The 14,816-nt window shown below is 33.2% G+C and overlaps 2 protein-coding genes across 2 annotated transcripts; both read left to right on the top strand.

Annotated features, from left to right (window-relative positions):
• Positions 1-634: 634 nt before the first annotated feature.
• LOC144850770 (enhancer of polycomb homolog 1-like) lies at positions 635-10,601 on the top strand. Its single transcript, XM_078708201.1, has 13 exons — positions 635-1,035; positions 2,017-2,176; positions 2,515-2,660; positions 3,075-3,170; positions 3,637-3,812; positions 3,975-4,055; positions 4,211-4,334; positions 4,649-4,879; positions 5,221-5,375; positions 5,610-5,855; positions 6,186-6,640; positions 6,938-7,292; positions 7,837-10,601. Exons 1-13 carry the CDS (start codon positions 883-885, stop codon positions 7,907-7,909), a joined length of 2,451 nt encoding a protein of 816 aa, XP_078564327.1. The 5' UTR covers positions 635-882; the 3' UTR covers positions 7,910-10,601.
• Positions 10,602-11,390: 789 nt separating this feature from the next.
• Positions 11,391-14,190, top strand: LOC144858791 (uncharacterized). Its single transcript, XM_078714911.1, has 2 exons — positions 11,391-11,467; positions 12,467-14,190. Exon 2 carries the CDS (start codon positions 12,468-12,470, stop codon positions 13,323-13,325), a length of 858 nt encoding a protein of 285 aa, XP_078571037.1. The 5' UTR covers positions 11,391-11,467; position 12,467; the 3' UTR covers positions 13,326-14,190.
• Positions 14,191-14,816: the final 626 nt, after the last annotated feature.

Here is a 14,816-nt window from a genome sequence, read left to right as displayed (position 1 = left end):
ACCATGGAGGAAATTCCTCCATGCATCAACACACATGTACAATAGGTCTATATCGTTATATAGGCCCTAATGACAAATTTTATTTTGAGAGTCACGTGGGAGGTGGGAGTGGCATATTCATTCTTCAGCGTTTTCTTTTTTAAGCCAAAAATAAGTTTTATTTAGTAGACTAAACTTCCTGAAAATCTAAAGAAATTATAAAAGTTTTTAAACTAAACTGCTGCCTTGGCCTAAATAATAATACTGTATAAAAAAAATTATTATTTAATATTTATAAATGACTTATTATTTGGAAATAATCACGTACGTTTTTAATGTTCCGTCTAACTTTACTGATGAGAGGATATTGGGTGAACAATAAATTAAAAACAAAAAACAAAGAGGTATAATTAAAACCATCAGGTTAATTATAAATATTATAAAATAATTTATTATAGAAAAATATTTCTAAAACAACACATCAATGATTGTTAATTACAATGTGTTCGATACTTAAAAATTCGATAAAAGTTCAGCACCCGCTCAAATTTTGTGGTTGGTATTCATGCATTCGATCTCTATTCATCGTTTTTGTAAAGGCAATAAAAGAGCTGCGCGCGCAACTGGGAGGTTACTGCCGCAAAGGATCGTGGTATTGTGGAGAATTGTGTCCGCCATATTTTTTGGTCGAAATGAAGGGATCGAACATTTTCAAAATCGTTTTTCAAGGATTTTACTAATAGTGATAGAACACTTGTAGTACAATCATGAAGTAAATAACATTATTTCTCAAATTTCGCTACCTTTTGCCGAAGGAAATTCGGTTAAAGACGGGAATTAAAGACATTCCCGTCTGAATCTTACGGGGTCACGAGAGAGTAGCGCGTGCTCATTGGATCCATCATGAGCAAACTATCGTTCAGGGCTCGTGCCCTGGACGCCTCAAAACCCATGCCTATATACAAATCTGAGGAGCTACCAGATTTACCCGATTTTTCGGCAATTAATCGAGCAGTTCCCCAAATGCCATCTGGGATGGAAAAGGAGGAAGAATCGGTAAGTTGATTTTTACCTAAAATACCTGGATAATTTATGCATACGTAATAATATTGGGCGGCCATTTTGTTTTGATGGACAGCTGTTTTTGGCGGGAGTACAAACTGATTTATCATTTTAGACGATATGATCGGTTTCTAATACAAGAATCCTTTTCAAAATATGTTGTGATTGAAACTGAAACCTAAATTAATTATTTCCAGTATGAAATAATACGTAAACTTACACAAACAGTAAAATTAAGGGCGGGTCACGTGATTTGAAATGGCGCTCGAAGAAGAATTGGAAACCACCGAATTCACGGGTCAATTATAGTCATTTCGATTTAATTGGTGCACTAAATTATCAATGATTTTTTATTTGTTTTATTATATATATTTTTATTGAATGTATGTATACAGATACATTGAATTCCATGAATATTTTGATGATAATTATTCGATTTGAATTGTACATCCCATAATAGCGTTGTTTACTACTGCCTCTAGAGGGCGCAATGCGGAAGTACACAAAATAACTGTTTGCAACACATGTGGGGTCTATTTGTTTTATTGCACATTATACTGTACCAGAAAATAACATCTTTTTAAAATATAAAAACTAATATTAATAGCCTAATTTCTCTATGATTGTAAAGATGTGCATTTATGAAAGATTTTAATTTATAATATTAAACAAAATTAAATAAGTGTAAAATAAAAATATTTATTATTTTCTTGATGTAATTTATTTACATTCTTTTTATGCTTTTTGTGTCTTTGTTTTATTACAAATTGTACATTTTTCTGAGGATGTTTGAACTAAACTGGGGAAAACCCACATACAATAACAATGTTGTGTACTACACTAAAGTAGGCTACAGTACCACGGGCCTACCACAAAATACAATACTTTTCGTAAATATGGCCTCTGCAACCATTGTACTGTAGGTTGACATGGTTAATTCTGTTATTTACTAATATTGTTTTATTTTCTTACCAGGAACATCATTTACAAAGAGCTATCTCAGCACAACAGGTGTATGGTTCCGCAAACCACCTGGTCATTCCAACTCCAGATTGTAAATTCATCAATAAAGAAAACTATGAACAAGTGTATGATGGCACATTTAAGCAGCCAAGGCAGTACATCCATGTACAGAGTAAGTGTTATTTTGTAAAGCTATGTCTACACTATCAAACTAGTTTGACAAAAAAAGTGCTCAATATGGTAGTGATATGCTTAAATATGGTAGTGATATGACATCATGTTCATATATGGGCACATCACATTTTTTTGTCACATAAAGTTTTATAGTGTAGACAGAGCTTTAGACATTGTTGATAATATATTTACCCCTTTAATGGTCATAATAACTTTATAATAATTATTTATTAATAACCAGGATTTCAAGAAATATGTACAAAACAATGTATAAATATATCAAATTATGTTAAATAAATGAATAGTTGTTTTTAAATGCAAATTCTTTATAAATAGCATTGGGAATGGAACAAGAAACACCAGACTATGATATGGATTCAGATGATGATGAATGGGTGAAGAAACAAGCCAAAACTTTTGATATCACTTCTCGTCAGTTTGAAGAAATGATGGATAGACTTGAGAAAGGCAGTGGACAAACGGTAGGCAATACATTCAATGTGTTGGATTGGATGTATTAAAGGATGAACATTGTGCATACAATTCAAAACAAATATGTTGAGTAAAAATAACAAATAATAATAATAAATTTGGACTTTTAAGTGCATTATGCATAAAGGCTCTATGCGCTTCATGTAAAAATAAAAGTAATCCATTACAAAATTAAATAAAAAAGCAATTAAAAATGCGTGACAGGCTGTAAAATATAAGGATCTCAACTGAATAAGGTTATTGTAATTTATAGAATCATATCATTTAATTGCAATCTACAAATTAAATAAAACATAAGGAAGGATTTCTTAGGCCACCCTATATAAAATTCTATGATACACACAAAGTAACATAATTTTACCATAGCAAATAAATTCATACATTTTATATCTTTGTTTTAATAGGTTGTAAACTTAAAAGAGGCAAAACTACTTTTAAAGGAAGATGATGATCTAATTATTGCTGTGTATGATTATTGGTTGAATAAACGGCTGAGTATAGTGAGTATTACAATCATAAATATTACCTACAACTAGCGACATAACATTCTTGTATTTGTGTCTAGATTGATAGTGATTATGCTATCACTATGTCTCTCCATGTACTCTGTGAAAACCATACAATAATTTACATCATGTGCTTATCAAGTTCTGAAATAGATCCTCTTATGTTAACACCACCTAGAACCAACCTAAAATCCATGCCTAAGGGCTTCTCTGCTCAAGTACCAGAGATCTGGAACCAACTTCTTCATTCCATCCATTACACTCCATACCCTTTTCAATTCAAATCTCTCCTGAAAACTCATCTACTTTAATAGTTGTTCCTTTCATGTTGTGCTGTGAGACTCTGGTAAAGAGCACTTTATAAATGTTCGATATTAATATTATAAGATTAGGTGGCGCTAGATTTAAAAGTGTGTGTATAAGTTTAGATTTAGAAGTGTTTCTCTTTTTGTTAATTCAGGGACATTCTTTAATTCCCACTGTGAAACAAGAAAAGCGAGATGGTTCAACAACGAGCAATCCCTACGTGGCATTCAGGAGGAGGACGGAGAAAATGCAAACAAGAAAGAATCGCAAAAACGACGAAGTATCTTATGAGAAAATGTTGAAACTAAGAAGAGATTTAAATAGAGCTGTGTAAGATCATTATATTGACTCATTGAGAAAAAGAAAACATAACTTTTTTCCTACTTTTTACAATATAAATTTGGTTTCACTTTTTTGGCCTTGGATTTTGAATGTGACCCATGTATTACATATCCATTTTATTTTTCAAATATTTTTCCTTTTGTCTTTCAGAACTTTACTGGAAATGGTAAAAAGAAGAGAAAAGTACAAGAAAGAAAAGCTTCATTTAACAATAGAAGTTTTTGAAAAACGGTAAGATGTTAATCTTATACATAAGTACATAATAATAACATTTGAAAGAAATGATTGATGGAAGTTTTAACATTAAGCAGAGAACATAAATTAGCTTTTATCCTCATAATTATCATTATTAATGAGAAATTGTAATAAATGTTTGTTTTTTGTAGCTACCATACTCAGGACTATAGTGGTGAATTATTACGTGAATGTGAGGAATTAGCCAAGAAACAGCCTTCATATAGTGTACCTGTTATACCTAATGGAAATCACTACAAATCATGGAGCCACACCGTATGTACCATTTTGTATCAAATTATTGCAGTTTATTTTATTGGATATAACTTATTTAACATAAAATAACATGCCTAGCTTACCTGGATAAACCGACAATAGCCCATGCTCTCCAGAGGGAGGGCTTAATAAGGAACTTAGAGTTCCTAGAATACTCCTGGAACCTGACCATAATGGACTATTCCGCAACCACGCCCTCATGTGGGAGCTGATGCTAGACAGCTGGGTTCTCTCCACGATAAGTTACGGCTACCGCATAGAGTTCCCCCACCCTCCAGAGTGCTATAAAATTTGTTAACGATTCATCTTTTTAGGAGGAAGCTGTACGAAAAAAGCGAGAATACAAGAAACGAAAACATAAAGTGAGTACAGACAAGCAAAGACAACGCAAGAATCTGTATAACGAACTTGATCCAAGATTCCATGATTACCGACTATCTGATGAAGATATCTCTCCAGTGCAATCAATATCTGATCAGGAAGAAGAGAATGATCCTGACGGTACCTTTGCATTCAGACGGCGGAAAGGATGCAATTATCACGCGGTAAGGCTCGTGTTAAACTTAATCTTGAATATGTTGTTGTAGCATATCTATTATATCTATATCGATTTTTTAAGTACATTGTGCTTTTTATTTTGAACATAACATGTTACCTTATTTAATATTTTGATATAAGGTTTATCGCAAATAGTGAGCGATGCTTAATGGGAAGGAATTTGGATGAATAGCATCACCACCAGTATTTTTATTAAACGGTGGCGCTATTGCTCCCAAATCCTTCATGGATTATGGATTGTGCAATGACGTTCCTATTTAGTATTTGTGATAAACCTTATTGCCAAGGGTTTCGGATTTGTTAATTTATTCTATTTTACTTGTTTCAGCCTCATTCACGTTTTGTATGCGGCTGGCCATGGTCAAATCAACATGTTAAAGACATATCAGATAAACGCTATCGTTATTGTTGTACCTCTTTAAAAGTGAAAGATTCTAGAAAATGTATAGGCTTTGCCAGAAGAAGAATAGGCAGGGGAGGAAGGTAAGTTGTACAACTCAGTGGAACTTTATTTTTTGGATTTCAACGAAATTCAAAACAGTCTTTCTATTTCTAAAATATGACTTGAGAAATGTGCATTGTATTGAAGTTTCAAACATTTTTTATATTCTGCCTTTTATTGTGATTTTATTGATTTGTTTAAATTTTTGGAGGCATTCTTAAATGTATTTGAATAAAATAAATATTGATTAATTTTCTTATTTTGTTTCCCTTTAGAATTGTGCTTGATAGAGCACATACAGGAGTTGATAATGAACTTTACAAATTAGACACTTCTGTTTTCAACCCTGAAAATAAACAATCGTCGTCATCGTGGCAAAATTCTGTGTCATTAAGCACTCACTCACTTGATGATAGTAGAGGGCGGTATAGGGGTTCATCACAATCAAGTACTTGGCCATCCACAAATGACAGTCTTCCACCTTTAGACAGAATAATTGCAGATATACGAGCTAGCAGAATGTAAGTAACCAGTGTCCCTATTCGCCAATCAGTCAAATTATTCTTGTCCAGGTATTTCACTTTAATATTAGGTATGCCATCTGAGGATTTTCCTTAAATTTTATTCATTTCAATAGAAATTCTTAAATTTAAGTGTTTCCCTTAGCATGTAAATGGTGACACTTTTTTCCAAAAACATTTATTTTTCTTTTCTATGTACAAAGTTTGTGATAAAACTATAAATTAATATATTATTATAAATAAGAGCGACGAAACCCAACCCAAGTTTTCTAAATTCATATTTAAAATTAGATAACTTTATTAATATTAATATTTTTTATTCTATTGTAGGCCTCATTACAGACCAAAGACACCGCCTCCTATGGAAGCACTCAATATAGAAACACCAAAACAATCTGTTTTGGAAGACAATTTATTAACAAATTTCCTGACACAAACATCCAGCAAGCCACCTCAGCAAATACTCTCAGACATGGAAACGTTTGACGAGATAGCGGAAAGCTCTTTGAAAGAGAAACCGATTACGGACGTTGAATCACAAACTATTGAAGTTGACGTTGGCAGTCCAACTTCAACGAGTATGAACGCCTGTTTCTCAACGCTGCCAACATCAAAGTTTACGCTTGAACCAAGTACTTTTGTGAATTCACCATCTGTTCCGGTTGTAGAACAGCTGCCATTGCTTGTGCAGCCTGCAGACAGTTCACAAAATACTTCAAATGAATCGGATAATAAAAACAATAGTATAGTGACACTTGAACCTGTTGTTGAAGTAACGGGACGAGGTGAGTTGTTTTTTCTTTTTGGATACTTGTATAACTTGCTAACAACAAACAAAACAACATGTTGTCCATTTCATTTTCATCTGAAATAAGAAAATGTTAGTGATGTTCAAAACTATGTTAAGTTTTACTATTTTGCTGTTTTTAAATTCTAATTTGACCACTTTCTCTTCATTTTTCATGCCAAACCTTTTATTATTTTCAAATATAAAATTATGTTTCACAATTATTTTTTTTATTAGGTTTATCATATTATTTTGCAATTTTTATAAAAAATTTCTGTTTTTAATTTTTGTTCAGGTCCAATATTAGCGTCCCAAGGGCATTCCACTGCACCAGCTGCTACTGTTTTACAATTGAACTATCCGATACCGGCAGCTGTAAAAACTTCCCAAAATACGGATATCCCAGCAGATTGTAAACAAACCATTAGTAGTACTAATAGTAGCAACACTATTAAGACGATGAACAATTCAATACAGTTAGCCTCAATCAAATTAAATAATGCAACTAAAGTAGAGGATGAGCAAGCTATTAAACTCAACTTAAAGACTGTGTCTAAAGTAAATTCGCTGGTAAATAAAGCGCAATCTATGCCATCCTCAACTGTCGTCAGGTTCACGTCGTCATCCAGTAAAATTGGAAGTTTATCAAGGTGAGATGTTTGCTACAACTGTTTTCAATTTTTTTTTTCAGGATGTTAAATATATTGTGTGTTGTATCTAACAAATTTGTGTATTACTATGCATACTTGCCAACCATGTTGAGTTGCATGATTTTCTACCAATTTTGAAAAACCAATTTATTCCTATTGTTATTTAATACAAAAGCTCTGTCTACACTATCAAACTACTTTCACAAAAAAAAGTGTGACATGCCCAAATATGGTAGTAATATGGCCAAATATAGTAGTGATATGACATCATGTCCATATATGGGCACATCACATTTTTTTTGTCACATAAAGTTTGATAGTGTAGACAGAGATTTAACATTCCAAATCGAAAAAAGGTTGAATACAAATGTGGTATTTAAAAGAAAGTGTTTATAGAACCTTTTCTCTGAACAACAGCCAAATTAATTCCAATTGCTTTCAGTTAAATCTTTCTAGTAGGGTTTAATTAATTTATTTGTTGCAGGATGTAGTATTTTATTGATAGTGATAGAACTAACACTATCAACACTTTTATGTTTTTCAGTAATCATGATGGGCCTGGTGGTTTAGGAAATCAAGTAAAAACCGAAAAAACTTTACTAACGGAAGTAACGTGAAGCGACTCGGCAAATCTTACCAAAAAATACTAGAACCAGTATCTGGTTACAATGTCGTATGTGGATAACATTTATATTCACCATATAAACATATTAAACAATGATAGAATATGTCAGAATATTCCTGGTTAATCACTCTCTATTTGACATCCTTATAATCTAACGGCTTACACAGACGAGTGGTAATGGTGATAAAAAAATAGAATCTATGTTATTCTTTATTACCATTAACACACAATGCGGAGCGGACTAACGGTTTCTGCTCAGGATAGTTACATATTCTATGTGGGACAAGCTACACAGTTTTTTCTGCTTACCGTTACCGCTCATCTGTGTAAATGGATCGTTACTGTCTTGAAATGCTTATTTTCTAAGCTCCATCAGCCAGTCATTTTGTTATGATGCTCAGTGGCAAGCGGTCGACGGTCATCAACACTATTTTTAGGTATTTCCTAATTTCACTCCTCTAATGTAGATTCATTTTATTTCTTGTGAAGCCTCGTTTACTCAAAATTGCAATGTGGACTTCTTCGTAGATGACATACAAAAATTTTGTTTAAATTGCAATATGTGCATACATGTAAAGCTCTGTCTACACTATCAAACAAGTGTGATGTGCCCAAATATGGTAGTGATATGACATCATCACGTCCATATATGGGCACATCACTTTTTTTTCTATCATATAAAGCTTGATTGTGTAGACAGAGCTTAAGTAACATTAAAACATTTTTCTAAAACCTTTTGAAAATCTGTAGGTAAAAATGGCAAACAAACAAAGCTATACATTAATAGTGTGGGAGGATTGTTTGTACGTTTCTGCATTGTGATTAGTTCATTTACTACTCCAGAGTCTGTTCCGCTCTGTTCATAATCTTTGATGTTGGGCCGTGCAATCCAAAAAAATGCAACAGGTTATCTATGGGGAGAATATACAAACAAGTCAGTAATGTATCTCACTTGTATTCTCATATGTGTAAATACTGTAGCACTACTTTTATACCTGGACTTAACATTATTTAATAACAAAAATATAAATATGAAAAATGAATTAAAATATTAATTGGTAAAATTAAATTTGTAAAAGTATTTTATTTTTAATTTGATTGATATTGATGATTTGAACAATGCAGTTTTCAAACCACAAACATTTGGTGATTCACATGTTTCTGCTGTTTAGTTTTGCAGCCATTTTTACCTACAAAACCTAGAATATTTAAGACTTATTTTCTTTTTTAGCTCTGTCTACACTATCAAACTTTATGTGACAAAAAAATGTGATGTAATCATATCTGTACATGATGATGTCATATCACTACCATATTTGGGCACATCACACTTTGTTTTTCAATTTGATAGTGTAGACAGAGCCCTTCAATAGATCCTTTTTTATTTTGTACTCCAACTTACATAATTTCTAACAGAATATTGCTACCATAGACGCCCTTGTATGCAATGCAGAGTTTTTGCTAAATATACAAATATTTTTTTCTAACCAGTGTTATAGTAGAAGTTACATTTGGCGTCATTGGGTGAAAATGTTGAGATTTTGCTGATAGTAAGTGGACAATGGGAGCTTATAGCTCAAATGAGTTACTGTCGGTTTACTGTTGGTATAAGATTGCTTGATGTCTTGTAAATTTGACGAGAGACGGTTCCTTTATAATTGATAGATTTCCATGGTAACAAAATGTACGGCGTTGTTTTCTGTACTAAAATGTGTTTGCTAATAACTTGTGAACGCCGCAAGAGTTGTGTAGGAATTTTGTAATTTGCTTGCTGATGAATTATTTTGTTTTCTATTTTGATATGTAATCTTGAGTTTAAAGTGTGCAATAGATCCTGAATACTGTTCCAATGTTTTGTTTTTTAAGTTACAAAAATATGTAGGTCATACCTCAATGCCGGTGTGATGATTATACGGTAAAACTAATACCGTTAAAATGATTTTGATGTTGCTATATTACCTAATATACTTATTATAAGTGTAGTTTACCATAATTAAAACTGCATTTTAAATATTGTACAAGATAAATTTACATTACTTACAGTTTGAAAAAAACATCAACTCAACCTCATGTTTTTTTTTTTCGCTTGTCTATTTTTTTCATCTTCAAACCAGTTTGTACCAAGTTTGTTATAATTTTTGTTTTGTTCTGAAATACACATTTAATTGATAACGAGCCCAGAATGTATCCTTATATTTAATTGGTTGACGCGGAGTAATACTTAAGATAATGTCATAGGACTTCAAATGCTATTTAATCTTCAAGCTACTGTGCTATTTTAAAACATATTTATTGAAGATTTGAAGAATTCGCATCTGAATAAATTCTATACATTTTTAATTTAATGACTGGGCTGTGAATACGTATATATTTGAATAGTCTATTGGTAAATGAACTAAATGCCTCTTATTGGTCAGTATCATGACCCTAGTGGTTTGTGCGTACGCGTGCGTTTCCTGGCTTATGATTGGTCAGATTGATTTAACGCGCATTTGGTGTGGGAGGATTTTCTACGTTGAGTATAAAACTATTGTATAGTATTGTCCTGTAAACTTGGTAACTTTAATTTCCCTCAAAGTGCGTATATAATAATATGTACAGCTGTACAGTTCTTTACACAGTGGGTTTCATAATTAAAATGTAAATAATGAGTTCATTGTTTTCTGTTTATTTTTTTATTTAAGGATATTTTTGACTTTTTAAATCGTCAACAAGTAGGATAATAAACGCATTGGTGATGGACTAGGACGATAACGATCGACGATAAATAGATAAACATACATTTGTCTTACATAAAACAAAAGACATTTTAAAAATAAAACTTTAGGATAATCATTTAGTCTTTGGTAAAATTAATAATTTTAAAAATCCAATCAAATGATGTATTATCAATAAAAATCGTATTGTTACGATATTTTTGCTCTTAGATTTCTTTTGCTTTATGTATGAAAATGCATATTTATCATCGATCGTTATCGTCCTAGTGTAAATGGGCCTTAAACTACTAAAATCTATGTTTCGTTTGTATACGTAATAATTACGCTCAATTTATTTGAAGACGACGGTAAGCTACATTGACGGAACGGAAAATGACACCGTTCATCATTTAACAGCAAGGCGCCGTCTTCCGTTCCGTGAAACGGAATAAGTGTGGATGTAACGCAAAGAAACCCCAGACATACAAAGGGACATTGGTTTTATTCGTATTTCGTGTACACGCTATCAGAAAAATGTACGTAATAGTGTGTCATCATAAAACGTATGATGTAATTGAAATTATTCAAAATTATTAATACAAATTGAGGTAATGCTCCATGATGCAAGTCCTCTTGCTTTTTAGGCAAAATTAAACCCGCATTTGATCGTACAACGTAGATGCCACGTTACGGTGCCACCAGACTTACCAAAAAGTTAATAATTGATGCGACAAAACGGTAACGTGTTACCCGGTTGAGTTCTGTTCTTTATAAGCAGAACGTTGGTTACGGTGGACCTAGCAAGTGCACAGGTTACAAGACGATTACAGTCGCTGGTGATAATAGTCTATAATGTAAGTATAAAGATATATTTTTTCTGTTTTTCTATTGGTATTCGATTTGTTCATGCTTTTTGTAAGTCCGACTTTTCTTTCCTTTTTTAAAAAATTGTTTAACGTTTAACATCGTGCACCACACAAAACAGGCTAATAAGTAATAGATTGCGGTATCTTTTTTCATAATTGTAAATTGTATAACTATGCACGCTTTAGAAGAACTAGTCTTTCCATAATTATTTTATAATTCGTAATTAGTAGCACCTTTTCGGCCTGACCTATTAATTATAGGTATCAGATCTCAATAATCGTAATTCATTAAAGAAGCGGAAATTAACATGTAATACAGGAAGTCATTAATAAACCCCTTTGATTAAATTTTAAGAAAAGAAGTCAATCAACTAAACTACTTTCTTCCATAGTTTTAAAACGTTTTGATATTTATTTATTATATTATTTATTATTATTATTATTTATTTATTCACTGCCAGGGTGGTCCAATCGAGAAATGTACTGTTCCCGAGCTTTTAATTATTTCTATTTCTCCAGGGTGAACCGCCAATAGGAAAAGACTGTTCTGTCAGTTTTAACAATAATGTATAGGCTACAATTTACTTTGATTCAAATTACTTTTCCATGGACCGGTTAACCAGGAAAAAAACATTGCTTTTAATTTTACAATTTCATATTTGAAATTGCAGAATTCCTATGCACGTGGCACAAAACAGTTGCTGGTTGTTAACTAAAGTCTGACGTCATAGGACACATGGCTACTTTTATTTTTTTGTTGGCGATTATTAATCATTAGGCCTATTTCAAATAATTTGTCGAATAGGCCTACATTAAAAAATAGTTTTCTAATGAATAATGTTAATTAAAATGGAATATTATTCTTGTATGAATGTTTAAGAGAGTTGTGTATAATTAATTCCAGCATTTACATCGCCAATTTACATAGGCCTATACGTACTTGTAGAATGTGTGTAATTAGGCAACATTGTTTATTTGTTTTTCCAGAATGGAGTTATTGAAACGAAGTATATTGTTTGGTTGCATTTTACTTGTGATAATTGTGAGTTGTGAAGCAGTACCGAGAAGAGAGACATCGCAGAACACAGCAGCAGACGATAATGTTAAAGCCGCCCAAGATGATGATGATGGCGTGAATGTGGAAGCTGTAGATGATGACGATGATGTTGACAAGGCTGCTGTAGAAAAGCCTCAGAAGAACGCAAAACCGGCTAATGCGCATCCCGATGATCATCATGATGATGGACACCCGGATGATCACCATGACGACGATCATCACGATGATCACGATGGCCATCCAGATGATCACCATGACGACGATCATCATGATATTCATCCAGACGACCATCTACATCCTGATGACCACCATGATTTAGATCACCATGACATTCATCCAGATGATCACCATGACATCCATCCAGATGATCACCATGACATCCATCCAGATGATCACCATGACATTCATCCAGATGATCACCATGACATCCATCCAGATGATCACCATGACATCCATCCAGATGATCACCATGACATCCATCCAGATGATCACCATGACATCCATCACTATGGCCACCCTGATGACTATCACCACGACGACCACATGTACAACGACACGCATGAGTACCCAGATGATCATCACATGTACAATGAAACTCACCCGTATCCACACCATGAAATACACCATTACCATTACTACGGTGGCAACGAAACCCATCCAGACCACGACTACATGCACCACAACGATACTCACCCACACGAAGTGCATCATTATCATCATTATGACGATGATGATCATCCAGATCACGATCATGATGATCATGACGATTATTATCATGATGAATTTTGAGAAGGCGCGCGCGCAATACACATATTTAATAACGGGACATTATACAAATCTGGGAGAAATACAATAACCCATTTTCATCATATTTGTGAATAAAGGTCCTAAATGTCTTAGAGAGACACATTATTGGCTACAAATATTGGATACATATAAAAAAGTTTCCCAAATAAGTACGAATAATATGATAGTTGTAATATACTTAATTTGGTTTAGTTAATGTGCTAAAACAACCTACCAATTGCACATGTATAACAATGATATTATCCTTGTTTAAGTTACCATTAACATCATATTCAGTTTACGTTACGTTTCATTTTAATATAGAATATTGAGGGGAAAGGAATCCTCAGTTTGTTTTATTTGTTTTCTTTTTAATTGTTTTCTTTTCAGTCAACTTCTTTGTACTATAACTTATTAAACTTTAAATTTAGATTCAAAGCCAACCACTTATGCTTGGATCCCACTAGAGACGCGACACAAGGACGTAACGCAACGTAAGCGAATTGACCAATCACAAACGATGGATTATTCGAACTGTCGCTTGTCATTGGTTAACACGCCTGCGTTGCGCTTACGTCCTTGCGTTACGTTCTAGTGGGAACCAAGCTTTAGAGATATTGAAGTGACATGTTGTATTACATATTAGGCTTATTAAAATATTTATTACCAGTTAATTTGTTTCTGCTCTAAATTTGTAACAGTGGCATACGTACACTTTGTTGTCAAATCTGTTTACAATTAGGTAGATAACCTTAATTTACGTGTGTGTTACTATACTTTTCTACGCATAATATAAATACGAATACGTATTTAACTTGAGGATGTACTTTAGATTTGAATGCATATTCACAATAATAAATAAAACATTTTCAAGCCAGTTTATACCTACTATTTTTTAATCATGTGTTCTATTCTATTAGTTGTATTCACCTAACATTCATGTGCAATGTCTCACAGGTAGGTCAAAGTCACTACGTCAAAGTTAACTTTGACGTAATAACTTTGACGGTTGACGAGTTCAACGCTTGTTGACGGGTTTGTTGACGGTGTTTGACGTAGAGCGCAGAAGAAATGTAAACAGACACACGTGTGTTTCGGTACTCGGAATTCTTCTACTCGCAATAAGTTAAGACAACACCAAAACAGTAATTTAAACACAAATAAGGCTTGTATTGTACAAAACACATAAACGGTGAGAGGTTTAGTATACTAACTACAAGATTGAAAAGGACAGAGACGAAATTCTAATTCATTCGGATTATCTCAGGTATGTGGTCTAGGCCTACATATGTAGGCCCAATGGCATATTGTGCTTGGTTTGCTGACCGTGCGTGGCGTGGAGCATACGGTGTCATACTGAACTAAGGCTGGCCCACATAACTAGAGTGTAGCTAATAACCTCGCCTGGCATCGCGGCCAACATGTATTTATTATAAGTTAGACTATATAGCAGGAAAAGAGATTCGCCAGAGTTATTGCTGCACTGTTGTTGTA

The sequence above is a fragment of the Antedon bifida genome, chromosome 1 (genome assembly GCF_963402885.1).
Source record: "Antedon bifida chromosome 1, ecAntBifi1.1, whole genome shotgun sequence".
NCBI lineage: Eukaryota > Metazoa > Echinodermata > Crinoidea > Comatulida > Antedonidae > Antedon > Antedon bifida.
The sequence above is the reverse complement of the archived record's forward strand: the minus strand, read 5'-3'. Positions and strand labels throughout refer to the sequence as shown.

What these genes read in the sequence shown, in the direction of transcription:
- LOC144850770 (XM_078708201.1), top strand. Translation starts at nt 883, where the DNA reads ATGAGCAAACTATCGTTCAGGGCTCGTGCCCTGGACGCCTCAAAACCC. An exon ending in TGGAAAAGGAGGAAGAATCG is followed by an intron (nt 1,036 to 2,016) that starts GTAAGTTGATTT and finishes TTTTCTTACCAG; the next exon opens with GAACATCATTTACAAAGAGC. An exon ending in AGAAAGGCAGTGGACAAACG is followed by an intron (nt 2,661 to 3,074) that starts GTAGGCAATACA and finishes TTGTTTTAATAG; the next exon opens with GTTGTAAACTTAAAAGAGGC.
- LOC144858791 (XM_078714911.1), top strand. Translation starts at nt 12,468, where the DNA reads ATGGAGTTATTGAAACGAAGTATATTGTTTGGTTGCATTTTACTTGTG.